A 27768-nucleotide genomic window follows, 5' to 3' on the forward strand; every position below is an offset into this window, starting at 1 on the left:
CCCTTGGATGCTATGAGAGGAGGGGCAGAGGTGCCCTGAATAGCGACTCCGCCGTAGCCAGGGGTGGCAAGGAGGCGTTCGCCGCTGGGACCAGGCAGCTGAATTCCAGCCAGGGCAGGCAGAGAAGCAGAAACAATGGGCTCTTTCCTCTTGTATTCTACTTTATTTGGTAAAACTCAGAAACCAACAACCCATTTGCTTCCCCCACTCTCCTTGTCCCTGAAGGCAGCAGCTCCCCCAGAGAGCTCTGGGGTCTCCGTCGCCCCATGGCCTGGTGGTCACGGACTGAGCGAGGGAAGCTCTCAGAGGCAGCAGTGGGAAGGCAAAAGGGGGACCTGGCTTCAAAGACAATGAACCCCGCCCACCCCCCACCCCCAGGAAATCCAAATACAAAGATCCTAGAGAACAGGGAATGAGGGAGACCAACGGATCTTCCCTTCAGCCACAGAGCTACGAAAGAGGACAATTGGTCAAGACCAAGGCTTGGTGGTCCCCGGTGACAGGTGAAAACCCAGGCATGAAAGTATTGTCACCCCCAGCCCATTTCCATTATCTCTAGTGAGCTGGCGTTAGTTCCCAAAAATGCCCCATGCCCATGGAAGGCAGAGGGTGGCTCCTGGGGCTGTTGGACAGCTGGCTTGGGGAAAAGGGGTTCCCCCCTCCGCTAAACAAAGAAGGGGGTGGGGGAAGACTCCAGGTGCAAAACACGGAGAGAGGTTCTAGGAAGGGGGGATCCTGGCCAGATGGCTAATGGATCCGAGTCAGCTCCTCCACAACCTTGATCAGGTCATCTGCGGTGGCTTCTCGCTTCATCCCGCTGCCATCGTCATACTGGAACAAGGATGCTGGTCAGTAAGAAGAAACGCGGCACCCCCCCATGGGGAGACACGAGAACCCCCTCTTGTGGGACCAGGCGAGGGGGAGCCCCACTCTCCAATGAACCAAGGCGGGAAAGATTCAGGGGAAGCCGAGGAGACAGGGCTCAGTGAGCCTACGGCGTGGGGACAGGCAAGGGCGAGGGGCAGTTATAAGTGCCCAGAGCCTTACAGGGTCTGGGCTTGGTGGTCCTTAAGTCCCTCTCTGCTAAGCCCGGACAACTGCTTTTTCTCTAAGCCCCCATTTCCCAAAGGAGGACCAAAGGGTAAAAAGGGAGAGATGATCCCAGAGGGCATCGAACTCCCTCAAATAAAACTGGCCCATCTGCCATCGTGGCCCGAGGCTCACCTGTAAGTTAGCCACGACTTCCTGCATCTTGGGCCGGCTGATGTCCAGGAAACTTTCAATCAGATCACCATCAATGAAACCCGTAGCTGGCTCTGTCTTGCGTTCGGTATGAAACGATCTCCAGGTGCAAGCAAGAGTTAGGGAGCATGGGATCATTTGGAGAGAGACCTCCCACCAGACATCTGGGACCCCTCCCTGCCACAGCCGAGGAGCAGCTCCTCAGGGGCTGAGGGCTGACGGTTCCGGATGGACGTCTACGTCAAACCTCACGTCATGCGGGGGCAGTGGCTGGGGCTCACAGGAAGTCACTTACTGGCCCAAGGTTCTGTGACACCAGCTTTAGGCCCTGCCCCAGGGCCACGCTCCCCCCTTGTGGGTCCTCTCCACTCCTTTCCCAGAAGGTTCCAGAGCTTCCCTTCCTACAGAGACGACCCTGGGATTTCTAAGAGCACCTGCAATCTTAGGACACCTCCAGGGAGGCACCTGTCAGGGCCCTTCAGAAGCTGCCCCCTTCTTCCCGTCTCTTCAACTCCTGGGCCCACTCCAAGCGCCTCTTGGCCCAATTCCCGCCGGCAGCTTGTCCCCGGAGGACAGAGCTGTTCTCTCGGGCGTCTTGTCACTGGCCCTGCCCCTCTCGGCTGCCCAGGCCAGAGCTCCAGGCAGAGCAGGGTCAATGGTTCGGGAGGGCCCAGGCCTAACGGGAACTTCAGGAAGGATATAAAGAATGCTCGATCTTGCCGACGCTTTTGATGACTTTGTTGAGTCGGTTCTGCATGTCCAGGAGGAGATTGTACCAGCTCTCTGACAGGGAGGTCACCAGACCTGACAAGGCAGAAATAACAGGGAGCCAATGGCAGAGGTCCAAAAGCTCCCCAGGAACGGCCACTGACCCCAGCGTAGTCCAGGCCTTGGCCGGAAAGGTTCCCAGGGACCGGCACAAGGCCCAAGAGCGTCCGACTTACCGATCATGCCGTTGACTGTGCCGAAGAGCACGGAGCCCTGCGTGGGGGTGGAGGTCTCCCCGAGGTTCTGCATCACCAGGGAGCCGTGGCAGAAGACGTTGACAAACTCGCCCAGGTGGAAGAGCCCCACCTCCTGCAGGTGCTGCCGCTCCTCGTCCGTGGTGGCAGCACTGAAAGGCACAAGGAGCGGGCACTCGCTTCCCTCCCAGAGGCCCCCTGGAGGCTGAGGCGGCACACCAGGCTAGGCCGGGCACAGCTCGGGCCCTTGGGGGCACAGAACTCCAGAGGGCGGAAGCCTGGCTCCTGACTCCTGCGGGCCGGGCTCCTCACCTCCAGGGCAGCCCAAGAGGCCACAGCCGCCATCGCCAGCTTTCTTGTTGCCCCACAGAGGGGCTCCGAGCACAGAACCGAATCTCTCCACCTTGTCCCCCGCCCACTCCTCGGACAGGTCACTCACCTGTCCTTCTGACACACAAACAAGTTAAAAGCATTCTCGGCCCCCAGGAAGTTGTCATCATCTAAGATTTCGACGGCACTCATCCAGTTGGGGTTAAAGTCCCGGGCAATCTTGGAAAAAACAAAAGGTGGGGAAGAATCAGCAAGTCCCGGAGAGCACAGCCTGGCACTGTCCGTCCTGTGGCCAGAAGGCTGAGCAGTGGGCCTCAGCGCAGCCCCTAACCCCCTCCACATCCTGCACACGGGGCAAGCGGCTGCTACATTCTCCTCCTAGAGCATCCTCAAGTCCCAGAGTGGCCCAAGACTGCCGTCAACTCCACCACGGCCTGGAGGCTTTGAGCCGAGCAGGTCCCCACAGCCGCACCACAAAAACGAACCCTTCAGTCCGGCCATTGGCCACCTCTACCTCCAGCCCTGTTCCCGCTCATACCTCTGGCCCCTTTCCCCCCCTCCCTCCCGGCCCCGGCTCCCCCAGACTCGCTACCTCTTCAAAGTTGCCCTCCATGGGCTTGTAGGCCAGAAGCAGCACGGAGCGCATCAAGTCACCGACCAGAATGAAATCGCCCTTGGTCTTCAGGTACAAGGCCATGATGTTGTTGTAGTGATTGCACTCGGTCCTGAGCTCTTTCTCGGCAGTCCACTCATAAAGCCGCACCTTGGAAAGACAACATTCCCAGGACTAAGCGCGAAGGAGTTTCTCCTGGTGGCTCCCAGCTCTTCTGGGCTGTCAGGAAGGCCGCTCTCCAATGTTTTGGTGCCTGATGGGAAATGGACAGCAGCCTCTCCCCTGCCAAGCGCCTTCCCTCCCACACCCCGTCAGAACTCAGTCCCTTTCCCAGACTGAATCTCTAAGAGCAGAGTCGTGACTTCACTTCCTCTTTGTAACTGCCCACAGGACTCTGCACAACGCGGGATTCCACTCGGTGCCCCCTGACTAACAACCCCAGGTCTTGCCCTCCCAGGGGAGTACCCACATCTAGCGTTAGGGAAGACAATGAGCTCAGATGCCGCGTAGGGAGGTCTCACCGTGCTGTTGATGCTGGCTAAGAGCTTCCCGTTGAACTCCACCATGGAGTACACAGCACCTTTGACCTCCTTCTCAGCTACAGTCTGAAGTTTGCCTGGGAAAGAAGAGCGTGTCCTTCAGTCATCACCGACTGCCCGCTCTCCGTGATGTTCCTGCCCCACCACTGCCACCCTCTCCTCTTCCGGGTTCTTCTTCCGCCCAGCTCTCTGGCCTGAAGCAGGTCCTGTACCCGAGGGGGGCCCCAGAGATACCACACAAAGACAAAGGCCCCGGGCCCTGCCCTCAGGGGGCTTCCCAAGCAGCCTGGGACACAGTATGGGTGCCCCCAACGACACCATCAGAGCAGAAAGGCTAAAGGCATGAGAAGCTGCGATAGCCCAGGTCTCCCCCACATGATTCGTCTAGGACACAAAGCGAGGCTCCCCCGCCCACTTCCTCCTGAGAGGAGCTGATGGGACCAGCATCGCTCCCACCTCCCGGGAAGTCTGATCCTGCTGTGTCCAGGGACGGATCTCTGGCAGGGACTAAGCAGTCTGGCAAGGTTCTGTGGGTCCTCCGCAGGCAGCAACAGACCAGTGCTCAGGAGCATGGCCCCCGAGGTCACGACCTCCCACCCGACCCGGGGAAGATGTCCAAAGACGGACTGAACCGCTTTTAAGGGCCTTGCAATTCTAAGACCGGACTCTAGAGCAAGGTTCCAGTGACAAACGTGCTTCCCATTTTATGGACGGAGAAAGCTGAGGGACAGCGATGGCACACAAATACCAGCACTTAGGAACAATTCAGGAGACTCCAACATCAAGGGGAAAAATGTCCGGCTTTCCCAACTTCTAGTTCCTTCCTGGCCCCAACCTTGCTCCCACATTCTCTCCCAATCCTGCCCCCCCCCCCACAAAACCCCAAGAGCCAGAAGCAGCAGAGCTGCACAGGGAGAGCCCCTCGTGCCCTGGGGGCCCACTTCAGCCCTTCAGAAGCAGGACGCCGCCCTTTCAGGGCCGCAGACGCGGCACTCACCGTCCGAGTACTGGAACACGACAATGCGACCCTGCTTGGGCTCAGCCTCTTCGGGATACACCATGGCAGTGCCCACGATGAAGTAGGTGTTGGGATCTTTGCCAAGCTTGCAGGAGACCAGGCTGAGAGCATACTCGTTCTGGAGGAACTGGTGGGCATGGAGCACTAGGAAAGGAGACATGTTCCCCTTACCTCAGGGCCCGCGTGCTCCTCTGACTGACGCATGACCCACGGTCCCCAGACTGCGCCTTTGTGCCGCCCCTCCCGGGTCTCCTCTGCAAGCAGCCCCCAGCTGGCCAGAGAAGCTGAGGAAGGAGCGGGCATCTCCCCTGGTTTCCGCGGCCTGCCTGTCCTGACTCGGGCCGAGCGGCCCCTCCCCCCAGTGCTCGATGCTCGGGCCCCACCTTCAAAGGTGTGCTGATCGATGATGAGCAGGTTGTGCACCTCGACTTCTTCTCCAAAGGACGTCTCGTGAGGGGCCGTGCTGCTGGAGAACAGCTTGCTGGAACTGACGCTGCTGGACAAGGCCTAGGGGCCAAGGAGATCTGGGTTAGGCCTTGTCTTCCCGCCCCCTGACCCCAGACAGGGGAGCCAAGCCAAGGAGAAAAGCACGGGGCAGCCCCGTCCCCCAAGTCCAGGGGAGAGGGAGGGGACAAGGAGGCAGCGCGCAAGGGCTCTGCACCCGGGAACTGACCTGAGTGCTGGCACTGGGCCGCAGGGCCGTCGTCCCTCCGCTGGCGTCCTGCACCTCAATCCGGCTGGAGAGGACCCCAAAGCACTGGGACACTTCCTGGTAGCAAATCTTTCTGTTTGGAGGTGTTTTAAGGAGAACAAAAACAGAAAAGGTCTGGCAAAGATGGCCGGCGGGAAGAGCAGAGAGGCTGCTCGCGAGCCCTGGGGCGGGCGGGCGGCTCACCTTGGAGACTCGTACAGGGGCACCGTGCGGATGTGCAGCTTCTGAATTTCGTCGATGGTACCGATGGTGAGGGTGCTGTTGTTGGCCAAGGCCAGGCTGGAGGGAAGGAGCTTGTTTAAAAGGAAGCCCCGGGCCCCGCCCCCCCGCCGAGCCCTCGCGTCTGCGCTCACCTGTCGGGGTAGCCGTCCGAGTTGAGGGGACACATGTAGTTGACCTCCTTGAGGTTGACGTTGGAGAAGACTAGCTTGTGGTTGCTGCTGTAGATGACGGTGGGGCGGTCGGAGCACGCGAAGACGTTGGTGGTGGAGAGGGAGCGGAACGTCCTCAGGACCGTGGGCTGCGTCCCAAGAGTCACCTTCTTCCGGTCGCTCAACAAGCCTGAGGACAAAACGGCATCAGCCCAGGCCCCGGCAACCAAGGCCTCCGGCTCCGACGTCCATTAAGCTACTGGCCGAGCTCCACGGCAAGGGGCCGGGAAGGAGCAGGTAGGGCGATTCCCCCTCGTCCCCCCTCCCACTGACCTGTCTCGATGCTGAGCCCGAAGTAGAAGAGGGCGCCGTCTCCCAGAGCGCAGAGAAGGTAGTGGCTGCTCTCAAAGGTGGTCATCAGGATGGACCGAGGGATGATCTCTGCCACACACAAGGGGAGAGGGCGCTGTCAGGCAACCCCGGAAACCCGCCCGGACCCAGGCCCCTCGCGGCGGCTCCCTACCTCCCCCGAGCATCTCCTTGTGCAGCAGCTCGAACGAGGGAAGCTTCAGGATGCGGGCCGAGATGTCGGTCCAGAGGCCGATGGCACAGAGGGGGGACATGCCGTTGCTGTCCCCCAGCGGAGTGATGTCCAAGCAGGCCACCTCGTGCTCCATCTCTGTATGGCTGAGGAGCAGAGGAGGACGTCGGAAGGCGTCAGGGCCTCATCCGAGGCCCCGGATTGGGGGGGTTGGGGAGGGAAGCCACACGGGTACCTTATCTGCCGGAGCTCCTGAGGATGAATCTGCAGATAGTAGAGGGCCCTGCCCACGGCCACCACCACCTGGCTGCTGTTACACGATGCCACGCTGATGTTCTTGCCCTGCGGCTCCTTCCACTCGCTCACTAAGGCCTTGGGCTCCTGGCTCACGAGCCGGACAGAGGCAGAGGTGATCTAGACAGAAGCGGAGGAGAGAGCCCTGAGGCGCGGCCCAGACGAGGCTGGAGGCCGGGCAAGTGCTCAAAGGCGGGCCCTCCTCCTCCAGCAAGGGGTCACCACGGTGAGAAAAATCGTGCAGGAGAAAGATTTAAATTGGATTTTTGGGCAGCTAAATATAAAGGAATTCTATGACCTCATGAAATGCAAGGGATATTGGAGTTCTGTCTTCCACCTCCACTCTCTAATCCATAAAAATATCAGTAACAGGTCGCTAACCCTGAAAGATTCAAAAAAAGGACCCGCAGAAAAATACGTAGAGCGGCTCTTTGTGTGGTAGCAAGAAATGGAAAATAGTGGGGATGCCCGAACAGGCTGAATGTGACGCAGTACTGTTGGGCTGAACAGATTCCAGAAAATGCCTGGAAACTCTGATTCAAAGCAAAATGAGCAGAACATTGTACACCACTGACATCCACTCTGTGCGACGATCAGCTGCGAAGGCCTGAGCTAGTCTCCACAATACAACGATTCAGGACTCGAGGAAAAATGCCAGCCACCCCAGAGAAAAACCGACGGAGTCCGAAGGAAGATCAAAGCATATGATTTTTTACTTTCTGTATTTTTCCCCATTGGGTCCGTCTTCTTTCGCAACATGACTAATATGATAATTTGTTCTACGTGACTAAACGTGTATAAACAATGTCAAGTTGCTTCCCATCTCTGGAATGGGAGAGGCAAGGGAGAAAGAGAATTTGCACCTCATTTAAAAAAAATGAATGCATAAGATTGTCTTTATATATAACTGGGGATTTTAATGATAATCTTTAATTAGCTTTTGTATTTCCTCTTATCCTCTCAGCAGCTACACAAGAGAGCTGTGGAAGGTATTCCTCTGCTCTGATACAATGAGGGCCACATGCTTTGCTGCGGGACAGAGCACTCCCAGACCCCTCCTGCTCCACGGACTCTTCCCTATCGGCGATGCCCAAGTGCCCACCCAGCACCTGCTCCGACACTTCCAGCTACAGGGAACAACCTCACAAACAACCCATCTCATTTGGAGTCCCCCATTTCTCTCGATAGTCTCAGTGCCCCGTTGCAAACGCTCCGCAGTTCTTCAATCTCATTAAAGAGAGCTCGAAATACATCTGATGCAGCAAAGCGACACAAGTGCAGTAGGAAAGATGATGCGCTCTTTGGCCAGGCTAAGACCAGCACGAGCGGAAGGAGAATGGTAAAGGACTGGGCCCAGCAAGGACCTGGCCTCCCCACTCAGGAGGCCCCTTCCACTTCTCCCAGCAAGAGGGAGAGAAATGACCAGCACGTCACAGGTTTTATCAACTGACGTGTCCTCATGACAACTCCAAGAGGGAGGAGCTGTGATCAGCTTAGTTAAAGCTGAGGAAATGGAGGCAGACGGAGGCTAAGTGAGTTCCCAGGACTACCCTGCGGGTACCTCACTGCTTGCTCTGACTCAGGTCTTGAGGCCCAAAGTGCTGCTCCTGAGTCTCCAGCTGCCTCCACCTCCACTGAGTTGAAACATTAATGTGGAAAGGCCTGGAGGCCAGGACCAGAATAACCAGACACGCGCAAGAGCAACCCATTTACTCTGTGTACCGATCAAGCTGATGAACCGTGGAGAAGATGGGTGTGGGGGGTCACACCAAAGTGCCTGGGGCAAATCCTACAGTCGGTACCACTGCTCTTGGGATACAGACTGGAAAACCTTCAGGGGAAGAAAAAGTGACTCATTTCCTGGGTGGGCCAGAAGCTGGACAACCCCCCCCCCCAGGTAAGCCGAGGAAATTCACAATTAGCATCACAAGACGGCCAATGGTAGGCCCTAACTGACAAAACCCTCTGCAGAAGCTGAATCCTCTCCAGACTGGCGGTGAGGCAGTTACCTGGATCAGCTGTTGATGGGCCACATTCCCACAGAAGAAAGTCTGCTGGTCATCCACAAACCCGGTGAGCTCCGTTTCCTCCACCTCCTCTCCATTCAACATCAGAACTCTGCCAACAGACGGAGAGCCCGCATCGATCCAAAGCCCTCTCTGAGAGGCAGGGTCCCCCCTCCTCCCCAGGGACCACGCTTACCTCGTCTGACCCACAAAGGACAGCACCAAGGTGTCATCGGTTTCTCGGCCAGAGTCAGACCTGAGAGGCCATAAGCCTAGGAGGAGGAGGAAGATCAGGCTCTATCAGTAGGCTGTCCCAAAACCTAGCCCCGGGCTCTGGGAAGCCTGTGTCCCCCCCTGAACTCCCACACTCCCCATTTGGCTTCAAGCCGACTTCACAGCGTCCATCTCCCGGTCTCAGGGGAAGGGACACCTGCTCCCTGGGACCCCCGCCGGGTGCAGCCTCCAGCCAGGAGGCTTGTCTTTGGGCCATTCCCGACCACTCTGGGAAATCCCACCTGGCAGGATCTTCTCCTGACGCACACATTACAGGGGGTTCCCCTAACTTCTACTCATTGTGCGCCAGGCAAACCAGAATCCTTTCTCTTCTCCGGGAAAATCTCAAATACTTGAAGACAATTCCCAAGTCCGCTCCACGTGGCAGAGTCCCGAGGCCCTGCCCACTCCGTGCCCGTCCCCCGAGGCACAGGACACTGTACCTTTGATACCAGGCAGGTCGATGCTGGCGTGCTCGTGGATTCCGATCCCGTTCCGGATGATACGCAAGGAGCCTTCCTTAAAAGCTCCAGAACACGTGACCAGCTGGACACAGACACACACAAAGACGGTCACTGAGACCTTCAGGAACGCCCATCAAAATCACAACTAGCCGTTGTGCCAAGGGGCGAGCAACATGACAAGCTCACCCCTGTGAAGGAGACCATCAAAGGCCTGGAGGGCACGGCCCCCTGGGAGCATCCCAAGAGGTGAGATCACAGTAACTTTGAAAGGTTTTGCAGAAAAGAAAGGCTCCATTTAGGCCAAAATGTTTATTTGCAGCAGTGTTCCTCATCACAGTATATTGCTGGGCCACAGGAAATGCCGACCACGATGATAAATACAGAAAGGCATCCAAGTGCCTAGGAAGTGATCGAAGGTGAGCAGAGCCAGGAAGCCAACACCCACCCAAGGACTCAAACGGGGAACAATGATGGAGAGACTGCGGCGAGGAAGACCAAGCAAACCACCTGTGCTTGTGAGAGATGGCGGTCTACCTAGGCATGCTACGCTGGGGGGGAGCAGTAGGCAGGCAAACTTCAGGCTCTCCAGATTTCCCCCAAACAGGACAAAGAGACTGGTGAAAGGTCTTGGGACAGAATGAGGGTACTCTGGATACAACCCAAGAAAGCCCAGAATTAACCCACAAAGAGTGTAGACACCTTGGGCTAGCTCCTCTCAAACACCAAGCGGGACCCCCGGGGTGGGGCTGGAGCCTCGGAGACTGTGGGGAGTCAGGGGCCTGAGTCTGGGAAGATTGAAGGAACTTTAGCTGATCAGAAACACCAGGCCAGGCCATGCTGTAGGGCCTCAGCCCTAGACGAGAAAGAGCCAGCACACCGGGAGTGCGGAAGCAGGGGGACCTAAACTTGCAGGAGGGGGGAGCTCTTGGTTTGGGATCTTAGGTCAGAGGAAGAGCTGAAGTGAAGCTAGAAGCATATCCCCTCACCCCACAATTATACTTCTCATTAAGAAAAAAATAAAAATGAACCGGCAAAGAAGAACCCAACTTGGGAAACCTACTGGGAATAGGGAAAACCAGGCTTTATTTTCAGAAGAAGACACTGAAGTTTAAAAAAAAAAAAAAAAAAAGCTTCTTCTACCCCAAAGAGTAACATTAAATGGCTCCTTGCCCAGAGAAGAGGCATTGAGGAAAAACTAAAAAACAAAATAAAATAGAAACCACCTGAGAAAAACAAGATTATGAAAAAAAATTAACAACTAGAAAAGGTGATACAAAGTCTAAAGATGAAAACAACTCCTTGAAAATTAGAACTGGACCAGGGAAAACCAGCAAAGCTATAAGAGACCAAGACATAACAAACAAACCAATATGAAGAATGAAGGAATAGAACAGAATGTGAAAACAACAGATCTGGAGAATAATCAAGGAGAAAATATAAGAATAAATTAACTACCTGAAAGCTACGAGCAAAAAAAGAACCTCAACACAGAAATGCAAGAAATAATCCATGATCCTAGCTGTGTGACCCTAGACAAGTCACTAAAACCCAATTTCTCAGCCAAGAAAGAAAGAATCCATGAAAATTGTCCTGGAGTGGTATAACGTAAGGGAAGAGTAGAAATAGAAAAAAATCCACCCATCACCACCTCAGAAATCATTTATGGGGAAAATATAGGAATATTATTGCCAAAATTCAAAAACCCCAGGTCAAAAAGGAAAAATCTGCAACAAGAAAAAAAAAAAAACAATTCAAATAACACTGGAGTGACAATGAGAACTGTACAGGACTTAGCAGCAGCGAAAATAAAAGGTCACAGGTCCTGGAGTCATATCTACCGGTAATCAAAAGAACAAGGTCTGTGGCCAAAAATATATTCAGCAAAATTATCCGTAATAACTTGAAAGGAAAAAAAAAAAAAAAAAAAAAAAAAAAGGACATTCAACAAACTTGCAGATTTTCAGGTCTTTCAACCAAATCTGGACTAAAAAAAAAAGTTAACAAATAAGAGCTGATATCAAAGATCCATTTCAAGGCACTCAACATGGACAAATCGTTTATGTGATTGCCATCAGCAAGTGGACAGCTCAAAGGAAAGACTGGGGAAGAGTTGAGTAGACTCTAAAAAGCAAAACCAACTAGGAAAAGGTAAAAATTGCATTATGTTGGACAAATGAGGTGCAAATAGACTCTGAGGCATTAGAGGGGAGGAGGGCCCATTCATGTTGGGAGTGGCATCACATGCCTATCAAGAAGGTTCCAGCACTCTCTAAAATCTATAAAGAAATAAGGGGGGAGGGACGGGTGGCCGCAAAGCATGCAGGGAGAAGATAAGGGAGAGCTCCATGGGCGGTTAAGTTAAGGCAGGTTAAGAAGCAGAACCATAGCAGAAGTTAGCAGGGATAGGAAAGAAGAGTTAAGTCAAACTTAAAAGATTCAATCCAGAGCGAAATCTCAATTATATGTCAGTGATACTAATATTAGATACATGTTTACATGTGGCTTAATGTGCATAGTATATATGTTGTACACGTACATATAAATGCATTATGTCTATGGACGTGTGTATTATAGATGTGTCTATGTGTGAGTGGGTCTGGATGGGTGTTGAATGTGTATTTGTATGTGTGTATATATGCCTTATGTATCTCCTCTTGAATTGTTAATTTGTCATATATGTTGTATAAAACAAATACACACACACACACACACACACACACACACACACACACACACACACACACACACACACACACACACAGTTTTGCTGAGGCAAATGGAGTTAAGTGACTTGCCCAGGGTCACATAGCCAAGAAGTCTGTTGCCAGATTTGAACTCAGGGCTGGCGCTCTATCCACTACACCAACTAGTTGTCCCTTGTTATACATTTTGAATACTTCCTGATGTTCTGCTGGGCACTTGACAATGTTCTGTTTTCTGTTTTGTTTTTTTCTGTTTTTTTAAAAATAAATTTAAAAAAGCCACTGTGATTGACATGAGATCTTTTTGGATATATTCCTTGGTCTGACTGCATTTCATTTCTCTTTTCCCTCATTTAAAGTTTTTGCTTAAGAGGAAATTCAAGGGGGAAAATGTAGTCAATGTAAAAATGAAAGCTAACAATAAAAATCTATTAAGAAAAAAAAAAAAAATTCTAGTGCTTCATCAGCCTTACCTGGCCCTGGCCCTGTCTCTCCAGATCCACCACGCACATGTCCACAATGGGACCCAAATTGGTAAAGGTTTCCATGGCCACAACATAAGAGCCTTGCTCGTTGCTGTCTACATTGAGCTGAAAGTAAACAAACATGTTACTGTTTAATGGCCCACCAGAGCCAGCCCCTGTACTCAAGCTTCAAGAAGCACCGAGCCTCTGATCTGTCCTTGCCTCTTGGAATCTACCTATGGACTGACACCACTGAGACGGGGAGGATGAAGAAGTCTTATCAAGTCTGAAATTTTACTGAATTCTCACTGGTCCCATTGGTTTCTCTTTGTGAGAAGCAGCATCGAGGAGGCAAAGTGAGGATGAGGAGAGGTCAAGGAACAAGAAGGAGGAAGAGGGCTTCTTACCTTTACAAGCTGAGAGTCGCCAAGGCGGGAGCCAACAAACACGACCCCGTTGTCCAGGTACGTCAAGCATTCGGCAATGGAGGTCTAAGAGGAAATTCGACTTGAAGGAGATGCTGTGTGGGAGTGACTGCGGTCTCCCCCACCCTCCAAATGAATATGTGCCAGGGCAGCCCTGGGAGGACCAAGACCACGTCAAAGTGAATTAGAAGGTAACTTGGTTTTCCAATTTCATTGGATTCCCAGGTCCTCTAAAACCGAGGTTTCAAAATTGCTGAAGTCTGTGATTCCCCACTTATAAAGTCCATAGTTTATCTTTTGGGTGCTACCATCAAACTGCTGTCCAGCTGCTACAATCCCTTTCCACCAGTCAGCCCTCCACAGCAACATGCCCAAAGTTCCCATACCTCCTGCAATAAATACAGACTTCCACTTCCAGGAATCTCCTCCAGCATGAGGACTATGGGATTTTCCCGGTGTTTTCAACACACACCCACACCCACACACACACACCCCATTTCTTGCTCATCACTCATCTTTATGCAATAAGGCTCACTGATCTGAGATTTTCTTAAATGCCAAAATTCACTTTCCAATGGAACAACTCAGAGGTTGTTGCTGATGGATAGGGAGGCTACGGACAAAGAGATGCCCGGCAGGGACTGCCCCTCTAACACGCTGAGCACAGAAACTCCAAAGAGCTAGGACGAGCATCACCTCTCCAAGAAGCTCCACACGAAGATCCTTAAGGGTCACTGTGCCGTCCATCTGCTCCTCTTTCTCCAGTAGCAGCATGAAGAGCCGACCTTCCATGTCTCCGAGCAGGTAACGGGAACCATTTGGATCTACTCGATTGTGGCACACAATTGTGCTTTGCTGCCCCCACAGAAGGAAAAGTAATCAGGAAAACAGCTTCTGTCTCATCCCAGGGAGTAAGCCCCAGGAGACTGCTCCCTTAACTAGGTAGCCCTCACCATTTTATCAGAAGAAACCAAGAAAGCCCCAGGATGCCTTTGGCTGACAACACGGACCTGGGTGCCTGGAAACGCATGTGAGATAAAGGAATGGACTATGAACAGTGTTACACACGGAGATCCCTCTGTGACTTCTGAGACACAGAAAGAGGGGAGGGGCGGTTATTTTCTTCATGGCAGACACAACTGAAAGCAGTTCTCGAAGTGTTCACATTGAGTGAATAGAGCAGAGCTTTTATTTCACTGACCAAAAATGAAGAAAACTGGCATTTTTTTTCCTTCTATACTGAATCTAGAGTTTTCTTTATTCGAAAAAGCAACACAAAACTTTGATCTTTCTTTCTGTATGAGTTTCAAGGATATTAACTTCTATTCAATACATTTGGCTATTTTATGAAAGAAATGTTACTGTGACTGAGTGAAAACTGTTTTTTACATGTACACCTGGCCCGTCACTACCAGGTAAAGGTTTTCAAGGGCAGGTTAGCCTGACGTATCTCGAGAGCCTTCTAAAAGTATCTGTAGTGGAAAACAAGGGCTGTCTAGGCCCTAATCTCAGAGCAGCAGAAAGGAAAGGCCATTGGAAAAAGGAAAAGGAAGCAGGAAGCATGGATCTCACCTTAATGATGGGAGGGGCAATGGCCAGGTACTTATCGCCATTGTGATAGGTGATGGATTCTTGGCCAATAATGATTGCACCTCCAAAAGGTTCTGGGACTGCAAAAGATTGAGGAAGAAGTTTTAGAAAAGGCTCAGGTTTTCCGGGATCAAGGATTAGCACCCCCCCCATTTAAAGAAAGTACAAGAGGGGATTTCCCTGGGGTGCACCTCTTAGGACAATCTCAGCAGGGAAACCTCTCTCTCCTTGGGGCTTCTCTAGGAAAGCACTAAAGAAGCCAGAAGGAGAGAGTGGGTGAGGGCAAGAACTCTTCTTGAATAGCCGCTCCTGAGCGATAGCAGTTTTGAAACCTTTTTCCCTAGTGGTTCCATTCTGCCCTACTCCTGATTCAATCCTCCCTGGGAACCAACATCAGGAAGCGGTAATGTGCTGGAGTAGGGGACGCTAACGGTGCTTCCGGCTCTAACTCCAGGAAACTTCCTCTCCTCTGGGAGGCAGCAGGCCCGAAGCAGGAGTACAGCCCGACCTCAAATGACTATAGAGCTGCAAAAATGTGTTCAGTGTAACAAAGTTACAGGAGGCAGCAGATCCATACAAACCACCACCATTCCTGTTAAAAATGGACAGTCAGCAAACACTCCAGCAGGATTCTGTGACTGGAGCAGAGTCGGTTATAGAGTAAACAGTTAACGGTGTGACTGCAAAATGGCGTTATTTTGGGCGAGCCCATGCAGAGAAGGCCAATGATGGAGCCTTATCCGGACAAGATCTAGACCTGACCGGACCTTCTAGACCGGGCTCTCTCCCCACCTCCAGCTACGTGACCTTGGTACGGGTGCCTTAAGCTTCCCCATCTCTACAACAAAGGAACATCTAAGCTCCGTTCCCTTCCAGTTCTAAAAGTCGATGACACATAACTTTTCAAATGATTTCCATAAAACACCCAGGAAAATCAGCCCCACAGACGAGATGAAAGATGGGAAGGAAGGGGTGGCCCTGGAAGGAACAAGAAGATAATGTTCTAACGCACTCAAATCTATCTACACACATAAGACAATTCCCAACTTTTTGAGCGGCCCAGAGCTGACTTCATCTGATGTGGAGCCCTTCCCTCCCAGGGCGGCTCAACCACTTCTCTGTAACTGCCACTCATGGGCCCCGGGTCTCACAGAGCCAAGGCCAAAGCCTCGAGTTTCTGGATTCTCAGACCGGCCTTCTCTCCCGAGGCTTTGGTGCCTCTCTACTAATAACTCCACAGAAGAGAGTGCTTAGAGCCAAGGATGACAGGTTCCTTCGTTATCACTCTCATCTATTAGAAAGGGGAAGTGATTAGCCTGTGGTCACACGGCTACGAGGCTCAGACTGAAAATCTAGAGCTGATCTTAACTCCAGGCCATGCTCTTTTCCCTACACTTGCAGAGGAGAATTGGGGAAAAAAAACAAAAACACAAACTGGGAATGATGATAAGTGCTATATCATATACCTGTTTCCAGTGACACCATAAAGGGCAAAGGCAAGTGAGGGACAAGATCAAGCAAAATGACAGACGCAACAAGGAGAAAGCAGATTTCCTTAAAGCCACAAATCTAACCAACCTGCAATCACCATTGAAGCTTCCGCCTCCACATTTTCCTGCTTCCAAGGGCCTTTATTGAATTCCTTCTCTCGAAGAGATACTTCATAGGTCTTGACATGCCGTCCCTGGGGGTCCTGGCCTCAGGAAAAGGGGAACGTTAAGCACGGGGAAGAAGGGGATCGGCGCCAGTCAGCAGCAAGAAATGGGACGATGCCCCTGGCTGAGGACGTAGGGTGCATCGGGGTCCCTGCTAGGGGCTCTGGGAGAGTCAGGGCTGACCCCCACACAGCAGCAATCAACAAGAATTCACCAAGTCCCCTCAGGCAGGGCCTTGCTGAAAATAACACCAAGTAAATCCACAATCTCTACTCAACAGCCTCCACGCGACAGATGGTGGGAACAGGACAATTTTGATGGAACATTCTGTTGGGTGACGGTGTTCACAGCACGCAGAAGTGAATCCCAGACCTTGACCTGAATCAATCCCCACCTGGTGTGTGCCAGTAGCAACCTGCTCTCCCCTCTCAGGCTTCCTCTGCCAGTCAGCCTGGGGAGGAACAGGGACCATACAACGGTGCCCCTGACCTCCAGGCCGCAAGGTGACTGGCTGCCCCTGGGGAGCTCAGCCCAGTAGGAGGCAGCTTTCAGGAAGGAGCAAGAGGGCTGTGCCCCGAGGCCTCTTCCTCTAATTCATGCATCCCATGAATTTAAGGATGAGCCTTCCTTTCTCACAGAGGGTAGCACTTATACTTCAAGGCCTTTAGTGTCAAAAGGGGCCAATTCTCAATCCAATGGAAATACCTTTAACACAAGACACGGTAAGCAGGACTCCACGATGGCTCCAGCCTGTTCTGGAAGTGACTATCTGGGACAGAAAGGCCTGTCTCTGGGGGGGCGCCAAGAGCCTCCCAGAGCAGTCTGAACTAATGATCGCTACCTACTCAGTGACAACCAAACTCCAAGAGCCTGACTCTCAGAAAGGTGGAGGAAGAAGAGAAGAACAGACTCGTAGTTTCTAAGAACTAATCCAATATGAATATATCCAGAATTTTAGGCAAGTTTTCCTACTCCAGTTCACCTTTATTCCAACCAGTTACCAAGTCCACAGAGATCTATGGCTCTGCTGAAGATAAAGGGACATAGAGGCTCACAAGCCAAAGCAGGATCTTCACACACATGATCCTCCCCAAATATCCACATATCCGAGTTATGTCCCACCTACCCAGACCAGAAATACTCCAGAAATGACTTGTGCAGTCAGGACCAGGAAAGCGGTCTGCTGCTCGGCCTGTCTCACGGCAACCTCCAGCGGCCAACCCCGAGTCCCCCACCTGTCCCAGCCCAAAGGACAAATCTGAAAAACGGACGATGGCCTTTTAAGTGAAATCTCACAGAAGGAAAACAATGCGCTGGATGGGAACGCTGTCCCAGCTGACCTCCCTTTCCTTTCAAAGCAATCCTGCAGATCAGCTCTTAAGAGTCAAGCCTTACTGAGCTACAAACATACTCTGCAAAGTTCTTCAGAGAACGAAGCCAGAAGCGAGGTACCTTATGTCCTTTCCAGAGGGTAGCCCCCAAAGCTCTCCCCACAAAGCCCCTTTCAAGTCCATGGCATGATTAGCTTCCCAGGCAGGACCCAAGAATCTCATCCTATCAGTAAGCGGTCCCTTCCAGACCTGTTTCTCCCTAAACCTCCCGGTCATTACCTGGTAGACAAAGCAGATGGTGGGGGCCTGGCAACCATAGAGGAACTTGACATCGATGACCTGGAGCTCCTCCAGACGAATGTTGAAGGCTTTCAATTCTTTGTTGTCCCGGTCCAGGGGGATAACCTTAAAGAGGCCATCGTAAAGGCGCAGGCCGATCATCCGGCACTCGGGGTCGATGATGCCGATGATCCCAGTCTCGGAAGGACGACCGATGCGATCCTAGAAAGGAAGAGGGAGTGATGGACCTTAGCAGAGGGCAGCACTCCCTGTGGCCACAGCTGCAGAACAGTAGCAAACTGGGGCTCCCCACTGGGAGGATTGGGCCTGGAGGCCCAGGGTCTTTTACTTAGGTCCACTTCTAGCAAAAGCTCAACTCTTTAATACAAGAGTTGAGATTCACTGACATGAGCTCCTCAATCTTCAGATGCTCAAGGGCACGGGAAGGAAATGAAGGAAGACAAGCTCTCCTTTCCACAGAGAGTGTCCTCCAGGGTGGTCTCGAAGTTTCTACGACCTTAGAGGACCTTTTCCAGTTCAACTCCCTCTAGTCCAGGTTCAGCAATCCCCATTTCACAGTTAAGTTCTTCTCGAACAGATAAGCAGCCCTGATTTTAGACGCGCGTCCCCGGGCACCTGTGACTTCCCCTCACCTGGACGTTGCCATGAGCTCGGGTGATGATGTCGATGCTCTCCCCACTCTGCTTATACTCCAGGATGCAGGCGTTGTATTTGGCCGTCAAGATAAAGAGCAGGTCCTTGCTCTCTCCCTAGAAACCAAGCGCATCATTAGCAGAGTTTCTTGGGAGGGGAGGGGGAGATAATTGAGGGGGAAGGAGCAGACTCCAGCTCCTCTCCCTGAGTCACCCTCTGGCCCGCTCTCTTGCTCAGCCTTCTGCTCTTCCCGCAGCACGCTGCCTCCCTTGGGCACGCTCCTCACACGGCACCTATTTGTCCTACCTCTCCTACCAATTTATAAACTCCCATAACTGTGTTGCCCCCAGTTTCCGTACAACGAGTGTTCACATGGGGGCTGCCCAGCTTGATTTTCCCCTCAGGCCCCCACAGCTCTGGCAGCTTTCTCCAATACCGGCTACTCCCTTTCCCACACCTCCCATTTTACAAACAGCTAGTCCTTGCTTCCCACTTCCACTTCCAGACCCTTTCTCAGAAATTGTGACTTATGTTTGCTTGCTTTTTGTTTTCTTTTTCATTTTTTCCCCCTTTTGAGCTGATTGTTCTTGTGCAGCATGATAAGTGTGGAGAATTGCACGTGTTTAACATATATTGGATTACTTGCTGTCTGGGAGGGTAAAGTGAGGAGAAAAATTTGGAACACAAGGTTTTGCAAGGGCAAATGTTGGAAACTATCTTTGCATGAATTTTGAAAATAAAAAGCTATTATTAAAAAAAAAAAAAAAAAAAAGAAATTGTAACTTAAATCATCCAACCATATTACATTAGTCACGAATCTGCTGCTGTCACATGGCAATCTCCAAGGACTATCCACCTTTTCCCAATATTTTTGGCATCTGATATTCAGTGTTCCCCCTCAAACCCTTCCCCTGCCACCATCCTTGTTAGGGCCAGCATTCACAATGACAATCCTTCTAGTGCTCTCTCCTGACAGTGACTTACCAATGAATTCCTACAAATTCTAGGCCAATAGACTTCAGTTACTCACTGGGTGGTACCTCAGCTCCACCATTAGGCTCCTGAATTCTGAAATTCAATTCCCTAAGTAAATATCTCTTATTCCCCTCCTTCACTTTCTTCCTCTTCCCATACCCGTTTTTCATCCTTGCTATGATCTTCATTTCCTTGATTCCTCTCTGTTCTCCTGAGTCATCAATCCTGTTTCAGCTTTCCTCCTTTCTTGTGCAAGGTTTGGCCCCATATTCAGCCATTTCAATATTGCCCCCTCTCCCACTTAGGAATCCCTTGTCCCCTTTGATCTTTCCCTATTTCTCAAGGTGGCTCCTACCATTCATCTCTGCCCTTAAGCAAAAATAACCTCACAACCCTTAACTATACATCGAGGCTTGACGTTGCCCTCTGAGATGCCTGCGACCACACTTTCCTTCTCCTCCTCCTGATGCTCCAAACCTTGCCAAGGCACAATCTACACGCACTGCTCCTTCCCTGCAGCCTTGGAGGCAGAGGAGATCCTCTCCCAGACCGAGCCTCTTCAGCTGGGCCTCCTTCCGCTCCCCTTGCCAAGCCCTATCAATCCCCCTCTCAAACTTGCAGCATCTTTCTGTCTGCTGCTCCTTTTTAAAAAGGAGAGATACAAACTGTGCATGCCCTTTGACCCAGCAGTGTTGCTACTGGGCCTATATCCCAAAGCGATCTTGAGGAAGGGAAAGGGACCCATATGTGCAAGAATGTCTGTGGCAGCCCTTTTTGTAGTGGCTAGAAACTGGAAACTAAGTGGATGCCCATCCATTGGAGAATGGCTGAATAAATTGCGGTGTATGAATGTTATGGAATATTACTGTTCTATAACAAATGACCAGCAGGATGATTTCAGAAAGGCCTGGAGAGACTGACAGGAACTGATGCTGAGGGAAATGAGCAGGACCAGAAGATCGTTGTACACTTCAACGACAATACTATATGATGATCAATTCTGATGGGCGTGGCCCTCTTCAACAATGAGATGAACCAAATCAGTTCCAATAGAGCAGTAACGAAGTGAACCCACTACACCCAGGAAAAGAACTCTGGGAGATGACTATGAACCACTACATAGAAGTCCCAATCCCTCTATTTTTGTCTGCCTGCATTTTGGATTTCCTTCACAGACTAATTGCACACTGTTTCAAAGTCCAATTCTTTTTATACAGCAAAATAACTGTATGGACATGTATACATATATTGTATTTAATTTACACTTTAACATATTTAACATGTATTGGTCAACCTGCCATCTGGGGGGGAGGGGAGAGAAGGAAGGGAAAAGTTGGAACAAAAGGTTTGGCAAGTGTCAATGCTGTAAAATTACCCATGCATATATCTGGTAAATAAAAACTATTTTAAAAATATTTTTAAAAAAATGTTTAAAAAAATAAAAAGAAAAAATAAAAAGAAAAATTTAAAAAAAGAAAAGAAAAAAAAAAACAAAACAAAATAAATTAAATAAAAATAAATAAATAAATAAATAAATAAAATAAAATAAAATAAAATAAAGGAGATATATGTGTTCTAGGATCCTAGTCAGCAAATGGATGCAGACCTCCCCATCCTTAAAAAAAGTCCCAGGAAGCCCACTAACCCTTTACACACCATGTTCTTTCTGGTTCTTCAGCTCGTCGTGCAGCTGTCCAGCCTCAGCTTATTCCATGTATAGCTTGACTTCCAGTCCTACCACGGGCCTAGCATCTTCTTCACCAAGTTGCCACCCTCTCTCCTTTGGGAGACTTTTACCTTCCCAACTGCCAGGGAATCTGCCTAGCTCTCAGTCTCCTTTAGCACTGAGTCTTCTACCCATTCTTCCAACACTGATGGCCCCCAGCAGTCTGTCCTTGGCCCTCTTCACCAGGGCTTCAATGACCATTCCTCTAAGCAGATGGTTCCAAAATCTATGTCAATGCTTACCTTCTCTGTCAATGTGCCAAACCGCCTGCTAAATATGTCCTCTGACACTTCAAACTCAACAAGCCCAGGCTGAACTCATTAAGCCTGAAGGGACTATGAGCTCCTTAAAAAACGAACTAACAATCTTACCTCTTCTAACTTTTCTATTCTGCTGACAGTGCAGGATGCTTTGAGTCATCCAAGCTTCTAACCCTGGCATCCCCTTGGGCTCGTCTGTCTTTTACCATCTCCAACCCACTGCCAATAACTTCATCTCCAACTAGATGGACCTCACTGACGACCAGGCACCAATCCAGCCTTCCTAGCACTGCCACAGCAATCTTCCCAATCCTAACACTCTCTTACTCATCTCACTCCCCAGACCCTTCACAATCCGGTTTCGGTAACTGTTCCAAACTTTTATCCCACCATTCCCATCTCACTCCCCAGACCCTTCACAATCTGGTTTCGGTAACTGTTCCAAACTTTTATCCCACCATTCCCTTTATACACCGAGAACCAATTAAACCCTCATTTTCATCCTGCCTTCCTCCCACCTTAGTTCCCACCATCCTCTGACTAGAATGGGTCCCCCATTGTACCATTTACCTTCACAGGCCAACGCAGAGAACACTTCCTACGTGAAGTTTTCTCTGGGCTCCTGCCCACCCTCCACCAGCTCTCAAAATATTCTGCTAGACTCCTCCAAAACACTGATCTCATTCACCCTTCCATCTCAGTTATTTGGGTTTCTCTCCTTTCTCTATTAAGCTGTATACTCCTTGAAAGTGGGTTCTATAACAGTTCAAAGCTGGCTGAAAGGAAACGAATTCTAAGCAAATGTCGTTCATCTTCCCCTCCTTTTTCTCCTCCTCTCACTTGACCAGTTCCATGGCTATGCATTCTGACCCTTCATATCCTTAAAAAGTGCTGCTTCCACAAAACTACCCCAAAGATAAGGCCATTCTTTCCTAATTTTGAATTTTAAAGATGTTATCCTGAGCTCTTACTTCACTTCAAGCACCTCCAAGAATTAAAGCAACATATATTCCTCTAGTTATTAAAATAACTAGAGTCTCAATTCTATTTTATTAATTCCTTTGAAATCTGTTACCTATTGAATATATTAAATGTAACAGCAATATCAACCAACACTTTTCTGCTTGTGTCTACATCTGTTCTTTTAATTATTTGGCATCAGTGTTACTACCCAATACTCTTGCCCCAACCTTCAACTTTCCCTCTAAAAAAAACAAATTTTCTAGCAAAAAGAAAAAAACCCACTACATTATTAAAAGAAAACAAATGCCTGTTGTAATGCCTGTTGTATTGGTTATAGCTAATAACATTTCACACCTAACTATGGTTAGTCCATCGTTTCTCCAACAAGAAGTGGGAGATTTTTTTTTTAAGTTTCAATTTTATATACAGCTAGAACCATGCTCTGAATAACTGGCTGATCAGCTTGAGAAAATGGGAGGAGCCACAGGCTCAGAAATTTAGAGCTGAAAAGGACCTTAAGAGATCCCTGAATCCAAGCTCCTCATTGTTAGATGAATGTAAGGCAACTTATAAATTACAAACTAGAAGGGGAAGTGGTTTAATCAACAAGGGAAGCAATAATATTTTTTTTTGGTAACTTTTTATTGACAGTACATATGCATGAGTAATTTTTTACATTATCCCTTGCACTCACTTCTGTTCCGACTTTTCCCTTCCCTCCATCCTCTCCCCTAGATGGCCAGCAGTCCCATATATGTTAAATGTGTTATAGTATATCCTAGATACAATATATGTGTGCAAAACTGAACAGTTCTCTTGTAAGCAATAATATTCAAGTGAAATCTTTAAGTCACTTCCAAAACACAAGATGAACAAACAGCAGAGGGGAAGGAACCTCTTTTTTAAAGCTAACTTGAGCATTCTGCTTCTTTCTGTCTCAGATCACTTTGGGGAAAACCCGCTAGAACAATTCAAGGATCTGTGATTTCCTAACTATGGGGAGGCACTCCTTCCACCACCACCAGGCTGGCTGCCTGACATTATCTAAGACTCATTACTAAAAGGTTTTCTAGCTTGGTGGGATCCTCCAAGGTTTGCATTCGGCTATCCAAGAAAAATCTTCTCCCACCGATAAGTTAACAGAGCACTTTACTGTAAGCAGTGAAAAGGCATAAAAACAAGTAACTAGTTGGATAAAGACATCTGGTATCCAGAATTTAGAAATTAAGAAATTTTCCAAAAGGCCCTCTTTTCTCTTAAGAGAATCTTCCCAAGGTCCAATCCCATTCAAATACAAATTTATCCTTCAAAGCGAGAAATACTTGCCAAGTAGTTCTTCTTATGCTATCGTCCCACTCCCCAACTGTGATCCAAGGTAAATGTAATAACAACAACAAGCAGGCTCAATACAAGGCGTGGAGCTCTGGAGACGGTGCTTACCTTGGGACGGAAAAGCTCCATAACAGCAATCTTGCCATACATGCCCACTTCCTTAACGGGCCGCAGCCCCTCTGCGGTGACCACATAGATTTCCAGGCGGGTGTTTTTGGCAATCAGCAGATTCAAGTCTTCGGCAGAAGTGAAGTGACCTGAAAGAATTGTCAACAGGAATAAGGAGCCGAATCCTCCTCAGTAGCATCCTAAAGGCTCCCCAAGTACTCAAATCTAAAAGCCTGGGAGCATCCCTGCATTTCTCTAATTTCCCTCATGCCTTTCCTTTCTTGATGCTTAAAACAATTTCATTCCCATATATTTACAAAGAGAAAAGCAGGATCTTTCAAATAACAAAACCATAAGAATTGTACCCTATCTACCAGAAAAAAGTGGCTTTGTTTGAGCAATTAAAGTCCCAGGAAGAGAGAGACCAATCAGCCCACAGACTCAGAACACCAAAGGTTGGACACATGACCACGGAATACCAAAGGATGGCTAGATGAGGGTCGGACGGGAGACACACACACACATTCCTTCTCAACAGCAATCTTTACCTAGTCTCCAAATTCACGTATATTGCGGCTCGGATGTTCAGGACAAAGGACAATCACCTTCTGGCCCTTTCCTGGTATTCTGGGAGCTCAAATGGCCCACATGTCAAAGCTTCCTGGTACCATGGCAATAGGTATCGGGAGGAGGGAAGAAGGGCACTCTGAGGGCGTTTTGCTCATTAACAGTCTTAGGCCCAGGGAGATCCAATCCACAATATTTGTCTTCTATACAACGTTGTCTTGAGCTGTTATTACTAAAAATACTTCCCACATGTGACCAGCTAAGACCCAAACCCGATGTTTAGCCGTTGCCCTCCACACTCAGTTGTCCTGATCACCCCTGCACCTGTTGATCGGTATAAACAGCTGGAAAACTCATCTCTCAGGAGGATATTAAGGGAGTTTTTAATCAGGTAAAAAGGTAAGCCCCGACAGCTCTTAAATGTGGACTTCATCATGTCCTTATGTGGGTAAGACACAGAACCCTTTTCCTGACCCGTGTTTTTGCCTCCTCTCACTCGTGGAGCCCCTCGCTGATTCACTTGCTTAAAGCCTTCACTTTCACAAGTGACCCCAGAGCAAAAGGTCACACTGGGCGTCATTTGAACCAAGGGCCACTAACTTACATCAAAGACACTCTCCCTAAAGCGCCTCCCTCTCTGCAGTCCCGGACTATCGGAGCGGGAAGGGGCATCAGGGAGTCTTCCCATTCGAGCCCTTGGGCAGGCCAGTGAAACCACTGGACCTCTCCTCTGTGCTTTTAAAGGTGTAAAATAAAACATTGTATGTAGAAAAGAAACAAATTATATTAAAGCAGTTACCCAACAAAGGACACAAAATTCAGGGACCCCCTGACCAATCCCGACATTGTGCTTGGGATAAAGCTGAGGTGAGGTCGGAGGTCACACGGATGGTTAAGTGTCAAAGCAGACCTCACCTGCAGACCTTTCTCCAGGCCCCTCCCACTTCACCCCATCGGAGGCCTGGCAGCCCCGATGCTCGGGGCCTCTCTGCCCCATTAGTCCTGCTTTATTTGAAGACTGTCAAGGGGAAGACGACCTGAACTTGTTCCAGGAGTTTGGGGCCACTAAGAGTCTCCAGGGAAACTGGCTGAGGGGTCAATTTCAGCTTGAGGTGAGGAAGAAATCTCCATCAATTACAGCCCCCCAAAACCAAGAGGCCTGCGACCGGAGGAGCTGGAGGGCTCCCAGCCAAGGGGCGCCAGCCAAGGGCAGGCCGTGCGCAGGTGTGCGACCCCGACGCGTCTCCCGGAAGGAGTCCGGCTGCCTCTGACTGCCCTCCCACCTCACGTCACCAATGTCTCATCTGAAGAGGACGGGCCGGTCTACGGCCCTGCTCAGCCACTGAGCCTCAGTCTCTGGCCCCTGGAAAGAGCATCCTTGGGGGCTCAGCTCAGGGGCCACCTCGGAGGGCAGAGGCCCGGTCTGCTCCTCCCAAACCACTGGGTCCACACCCATCAAGCTGATATTCCCAAGAAATGAAGTCCAGAGGCCGTTTTATTCTCAGGACTGAGAGGGCTGAGACCCCTGGCACCACGGAGCCCCGCCCTCCTTGGGAGCTGAGCAAACAGGCCTCTTGCTGCGCACTCTTGACAGACAGATTGGAGGAAGTTGAGCTAAGGGATGGAAGCAGGATGACACCGGGCCTCAGTTACCCAGCTTGGAAATCTGGGGGACTGCTTCTAAGGTGCAGGTTCCCTTCTGCAGGCCCCAGGTTCTAGTTTTGCTCTGCTGGGCCTCAGTTTCCCCAGAAGCCCCCCCATCCTGATGCACATGGTCCCACCCTGGCCGGGCCTCAGTTTCCCAACCCCCCCATCCTGATGCACATGGTCCCACCCTGGCTGGGCCTCAGTTTCCCCAGAAGCCCCCCCCCATCCTGATGCACATGGTCCCACCCTGGCCGGGCCTCAGTTTCCCAACCCCCCCATCCTGATGCACAAGATCCCACCCTGGCTGGGCCTCAGTTTCCCCAGAAGCCCCCCCCATCCTGATGCACATGGTCCCACCCTGGCTGGGCCTCAGTTTCCCCAGAAGCCCCCTCCCATCCTGATGCACATGGTCCCACCCTGGCTGGGCCTCAGTTTCCCAACCCCCCCATCCTGATGCACATGGTCCCACCCTGGCTGGGCCTCAGTTTCCCAACCCCCCCATCCTGATGCACATGGTCCCACCCTGGCTGGGCCTCAGTTTCCCCAGAAGCCCCCTCCCATCCTGATGCACATGGTCCCACCCTGGCTGGGCCTCAGTTTCCCAACCCCCCCATCCTGATGCACATGGTCCCACCCTGGCTGGGCCTCAGTTTCCCACCCCCCCCATCCTGATGCACAAGGTCCAACCCTGGCAGGGCCTCAGTTTCCCAACCCCCCCATCCTGATGTACATGGTTCCTCCCGGCCGGGCCTCAGTTTCCCAACCCCCCATCCTGATGTACATGGTTCCTCCCGGCCGGGCCTCAGTTTCCCAACCCCCCCATCCTGATGTACATGGTTCCTCCCGGCCGGGCCTCAGTTTCCCAACCCCCCCATCCTGATGTACATGGTTCCTCCCGGCCGGGCCTCAGTTTCCCAACCCCCCCATCCTGATGCACATGGTCCCACCCTGGCCGGGCCTCAGTTTCCCAACCCCCCCATCCTGACGTACATGGTTCCTCCCGGCCGGGCCTCAGTTTCCCAACCCCCCCATCCTGATGCACATGGTCCCACCCTGGCCGGGCCTCAGTTTCCCCAGAAGCCCCCCCATCCTGATGCACATGGTCCCACCCTGGCTGGGCCTCAGTTTCCCCAGAAGCCCCCCCCATCCTGATGCACATGGTCCCTCCCCGGCCGGGCCTCAGTTTCCCCGTGGGGCACAGGCGGGTCCCTCCCTTGCTAGGTCTGTTTCTCCCACGAGTCCCGGTTGCATACGGCCCTTGCCCTGCCGGGCTTCGCTGCCCCGGCAGCCCCGGGTCCTAGCGCCCCGGCCCCAGGGCGGGCCTCAGTTTCCCCACGTGGAGGCGCGCCGCCCCCGCCCCCGCCCGGTCCGCGGCCTCCCCTCACCCGTCACGCAGCCGTTGACGGCCGTGGGCTTCTGCGCCGTCACCACGTAGTTGTACGACATGTCGAGGCCGGAGCCCGGGCGGGATGGGCCGGGGGCGGAGCGGGCGGGGGGCCGAGGGGGCGAGGGGCCCGGGCGGCCGCGGAAGCGGACACGGACACGGACACGGCGACGGCCGAGAGACGAGCAGGTCCCGCGCACAGCCTCCGCACCTACACCGCCACCGCCGCCGCCGCCGCCGAGACGCGCCTCCGCCGCCGCCTAGAGCGCCCTGGCCGCGGGGCACCACGGGACGGGCGCCCTCCCCTCCCCTAGCGGCTCGGAGGTCTCAGCTCGTTTCCC

General features: G+C 51.4%; 1 protein-coding gene across 2 annotated transcripts; it reads right to left on the reverse strand.

Moving 5' to 3' along the window:
* Positions 1 to 143: 143 nt before the first annotated feature.
* Positions 144 to 27703, reverse strand: DDB1 (damage specific DNA binding protein 1). 2 transcript variants are annotated; one of them, XR_012483316.1, is made up of 27 exons: positions 27429 to 27699; positions 23830 to 23978; positions 18465 to 18581; positions 17812 to 18033; positions 16125 to 16239; positions 14529 to 14626; positions 13653 to 13811; positions 12939 to 13022; positions 12541 to 12657; positions 9345 to 9447; positions 8825 to 8900; positions 8632 to 8740; positions 6564 to 6742; positions 6311 to 6474; positions 6121 to 6228; positions 5770 to 5977; positions 5600 to 5695; positions 5378 to 5489; positions 5088 to 5211; positions 4684 to 4848; positions 3613 to 3763; positions 3127 to 3342; positions 2644 to 2753; positions 2187 to 2356; positions 1944 to 2046; positions 1225 to 1348; positions 144 to 831 (listed from the first exon to the last, which is right to left on the reverse strand). XR_012483316.1 is itself a non-coding variant. In XM_074274353.1 (27 exons), exons 1-27 carry the CDS (start codon positions 27487 to 27489, stop codon positions 748 to 750), a joined length of 3423 nt encoding a protein of 1140 aa, XP_074130454.1. In that variant the 5' UTR covers positions 27490 to 27703; the 3' UTR covers positions 144 to 747. The 2 variants fall into 2 exon arrangements, 1 of the variants encoding a protein (XP_074130454.1); XM_074274353.1 differs by having other exon boundaries at positions 3127 to 3297; positions 3669 to 3763; positions 27429 to 27703.
* Between the last annotated feature and the right edge of the window lie 65 nt (positions 27704 to 27768).

This window comes from Sminthopsis crassicaudata, chromosome 6 (genome assembly GCF_048593235.1).
Source record: "Sminthopsis crassicaudata isolate SCR6 chromosome 6, ASM4859323v1, whole genome shotgun sequence".
NCBI classification, from domain to species: Eukaryota; Metazoa; Chordata; class Mammalia; order Dasyuromorphia; family Dasyuridae; genus Sminthopsis; species Sminthopsis crassicaudata.